The 4,326-nt window shown below is 39.4% G+C and overlaps 1 protein-coding gene across 2 annotated transcripts in view; it reads left to right on the plus strand.

The window, feature by feature from the left end:
- spns2 (SPNS lysolipid transporter 2, sphingosine-1-phosphate) overlaps positions 1-4,326 on the plus strand; it is a 47,947-nt gene that overhangs the window by 41,443 nt on the left and 2,178 nt on the right. The window contains exons 11-12 of one of the 2 annotated variants that reach the window (XR_003052953.1): positions 1-221; positions 2,216-2,262. The exon at positions 1-221 is cut by the window's left edge and continues 62 nt beyond it. Coding sequence is in view for 1 of the 2 variants with exons in the window: in XM_008332809.3 (XP_008331031.1) it covers positions 1-102; positions 2,216-2,258 (145 nt within the window). In the remaining variant the exon portion in view is untranslated. The remainder of the gene's footprint in view (positions 222-2,215; positions 2,263-4,326) is intronic. The other variant, XM_008332809.3, reaches the window with a different exon arrangement.

Here is a 4,326-nt window from a genome sequence, read left to right on the forward strand (position 1 = left end):
CTATGCCCTCATGCTCTGCCCTTTCATCATCGTCCTGGGGGGCATGTTTTTCCTGGCCACTGCCCTGTTTTTCCTGGACGACAGAGAAAAGGCTGAGAAACAGTAAGTGACTCAGACATTGTTTCAGTACTCGACTCATTTGTTCATGTATTATTAGGTGGTTCATCCTCTAAATATTCAACACCTGCCCGAGGTGTCCTCCACTGTCCTTCTTCACCCTCGTGAGTAAACACAGCTTCGCTGCGATGAAACACCGTGAAGAATCAGTGATCATGTGGTTTTTATTCTGACAGTGGAGTGCAGTTTATAGCCCGGGTTGGGACATGTCATAGTGATGCTAACAACAGCGCCCGGATACAGAAACGCTCAGCATCCAAAAAAAGTCTCTTTCAGTTAAAGTCCAGACTCAACTGTTCCCACTGTTTTTGGGGCTTTTAGTAGTAACTGACCTCTTCGTTCTTGGTTTTATATTTCCATCTATCAACACAAAGATATTAATGCAGCGGCACATTAACGTCCACGGCCTTAAAAGGCTAAAACGCAGTCACTCGTCTTAGACATGAGACATGACTTCTTGTTTCTCTAAGACTATTTTTTTCTTATCACGATGGCTTGCTCCCCTGGTGCCGGCTCCCTCAGAAATGACTTCCTTCCTGTTGAAGATGAGGAACGTTTTTAGACAGGATGGCAGTCTGATGTCTGACGTTTGTCTGTAGTCACTTTTCCTTCACCCAACGGAGCTGGGTGCTGGACTTTCCTACAACAGATTTCCTCACAAAGAGAGAGAGATTAGAGAGATGTCTGTTCATTGTAACCAGAAAATGAGTTTTAGTTGTTTATTAAAATATGGGCTGTAAAAGCTTCTATAAAAACAAATGAATAATTATTTCTTAATGCCGGTTAATGCTGGGGCTTTTTGCAGAAAAAATCAACTCTCGCCCTAGTCTCAATAAAAGATCCTAATTACAGTACAGTGTATCTGACCGCTGACTTTCACAGCACACCCTGTAGGGCAGAGCTAATGGAGCGGCAGATGGAGTCAGTGATGAGTTAAAAACAGACGCACTGGAAGTCACTTTGGGGTCAAGACTGTGTTTTCTAAAACGTAAACCTCAGCAGACGTGCAGAGGTCACAAAGTCTTCCCCGTATCCACATGGGTTTTTCTGGCACTGGTACTCAGGATTAGCACCACTGGTAATACTGGTATTTGTGGGTCCACGAACTTTATTAGTACTCTTTAATAGTGTCAGGGCTTAAAGATGTTATTTATAAATACACATAAAAAACAAAATATAAATAGATAGAAAGATAGATAGATAAAATCCCTTGGAAATAGCATTAATTGATAGTAATAATTTTATATATATATGCAGCCAAAAACTTCAGTGAGATATTGATCATAAAGTAAACTAGAGAGATGGGAAAAAAACACTTGGTTAACCCTTTACCTATGGCCTCCATACGTTAATGATACACCAGCAGACAGGTTAACATCTATATATAATGTATATGCACAGCAAACACACTGCTACATACCAGGGCTCCTACAGAGTGTAAAGATTTTTTTTTTCAAACATTGAAAAATACCTTGAACAGAAGCCTTTATGTGACCAGAAGCCAACGGCCCCTCAGGGACCACGACTGGTGGCACCATCTACAACTCTGTGCAGTTAGGGTTGTTTCATGGTTGGGTTAAATATAGCACACATTTGTAATATGAATCCCTGTGTTTTTAAACCCCCCCTGACCTTACAGACCCTTTTTGCAGTTTTTTTTTTTGTCTTTCCTTCTTCTTCTGAGTGTATCCTCAGATACGCAGCTCTATTAATAAAAAGGCACGCAGCTGAGGAGGTTACTCACTGGAGCGCACTGTTCTATTTCTAGCCTTAAAGAGTGCTTTATTTTTTTTAGGTTGTCAGCCCTTTTTTTGGCAGCAGGATTGCCTTTAATAGTTCAAGCTGTTCCCCGACGCACTCACCCAGACTACATTTACACTAAGTGTGAGAGCTGAACTGTCTCATCTGCCAGGTCACTGCACCGTGACAGTACAGCTGCAGTGATGGTCAAAGGCGGGCTGAGAAGCACATCCTGGAGTGTTTGAAACACAGACTGAGACCAAGTCCAAAAGATTAATGACAATTCTTTGTTACGCTTCATGTAGTTTTAGACGTTTACTGTGAACCTTAGATCTGAACCTATACTCTGTCCCCACAGGCTGAACCAGCTGACAAGACCGCCATCCACAGTCAGAGTATGATCAGGTAAAACACTTTTTCTTTTTTTTTCTTTTTTTTACTATAGCTGATTAAGTTGTTGCACTTTTTCTTTTTCTTTTTTCTTTTTTTACTATAGCTGATTAAGTTGTTGTAAAAGCAGAACTTGTGCTTGGATAGTAACACACTGGCTGGATCCTCTCATATGAATTTGCATGTTGTTCTGGGGAACAGTCCAGGGTCTGTCCCGCCGTCGCCCTTGACTGCTGGGATTTGCTCCATTTCCCTCATCTCAAAGATCAGTGAATAATTGAATAATCATTAAAGAAACATTTGGGACATTTTAAGTATTACTATGAAATTTGACATGAATTAAAAAAACACATGTAGAAAAACAAAAAAAGACATGAAAAAAAAGAAAACCACATAAAAACTTAAATACAATACCTTGATTACAAAATAGTAGCTGAATGCTAATCTATGCTACAAAACATATATATATATATATATATATATATATCTGCCTAACAATTTTGTAATAATATATGTGTACCTCATACATACAGAAATATCATATTTTTGTCTGATCCATGTATAGATGACATTTTCCTAAATGTTTCAAATTGGATGACTCCAACTCTGCACTGTGTCTAAATGTAGAATGAACTGTTAGAACATCATCGCCTTTAGTGTTTTAAAAAAGTTAAACCTTGTCTGTCTTCTCCAGTCAAACCTAATCTGAATGAGTGTAGTGCCAGTGTAAAAGCCCCGTGTGGAGACATCTTGACATTGTTGTTGACATTTTTTAAACTATGTCCTTACCACCAGGAGGGAATAGCAGTGTTTAATTGGAAATCTGATCAACAGATTTCTAGCACATAACAACCACAGTGACCTCATGTTGATACACATGATGACACGCGAAGAGCCGATCAATGATTCATTTCCCCGTCCTCTTGTAGTCAGCGAGTGTGGAGGAATTCTTTGAGTAGTTGTTATAAGATCAACTGTGCTGCTCTTATCAGGAACTGGACTGCCCTCCCTCCTTCCTGTCTTTATCAGACCAACACACACATACATACATGCATATACACCCATACACACACACACACACACACACAGATTAACCTCTGTAATTATTAGCTAAAGAGGGGCAGAGGGAACAGGGTGGAGACAATGTTGGCAGCACATCAGACAACTGAACAATGAGACAATGGAGACATACTGTAGTTGACACTAATGTAAAAGCTTCAACTTTAACTCACTGATCAAAGGGACAGGACGACTGTTGTGTCTTAGTTATAAAGGTTATCACTTTGAGCCAAAAGGTCAAGGTTTACCCTGTTGACAATTGTTGCTTTCAAATGTTTTTTCCAAACGTGACTAGAAAGTTGTGGAGGTCCACTGTGTTTCATAAACTCCTCTGAAACTTACAGCTAACCCAGATTTTCCTTATTTAAATGTTATTATTTTTATTTATTATTCTTGTTATTAACATCTTTCTGCCGCCAAACCATGGCATTTGTTTTAAACTATTTCTAGCATGAATTAGATTCAGGATCTTAGGTTCTCAGCTTATGACAGGTGACAGTACGGCTCCCACATCACTGTCACTTATCTAACAGTTCCCTCACAGATGGTACCGAGAGCCTAAGGGTTCCATCAGCTCCTGCGTCACTCAGAGCAGCTAAAACTGCCGACTGTTTAAAGGAAGTGCTAATTATAAACAATTACAGCCGACTGATCACTTTTTCTTCCAAGATGGACAAACTCTAAAGAGACTATCTTTAAACAGATATGTCAGTTAGAATAACTGAGACAGCTACAGCTAATATACTGTATATTCAGTTTGGAGTGAAAAATAGGAAGTTGAGTCAAGAGACTCATTTGTTCATCGTTTACTATTTATTTCTGTGTCATGGGGCACTGGAGTTAATTGAGTTTTTTTATCACAGGGTTCATCAAATATAGAGACAAACAACCATTCAAAATACAACTCTAACCCACAGTCAAATGAGACTGAATAATTAACAAAATACTGGGTTTGGAGTAAACCCACAAACACATGGATCAAACCAATGACCTTCTTGCTGTTGGGCCAAAGCAAAAACC

This window comes from Cynoglossus semilaevis, chromosome 19 (genome assembly GCF_000523025.1).
Source record: "Cynoglossus semilaevis isolate Cse_v1.0 chromosome 19, Cse_v1.0, whole genome shotgun sequence".
Classification (NCBI taxonomy): domain Eukaryota; kingdom Metazoa; phylum Chordata; class Actinopteri; order Pleuronectiformes; family Cynoglossidae; genus Cynoglossus; species Cynoglossus semilaevis.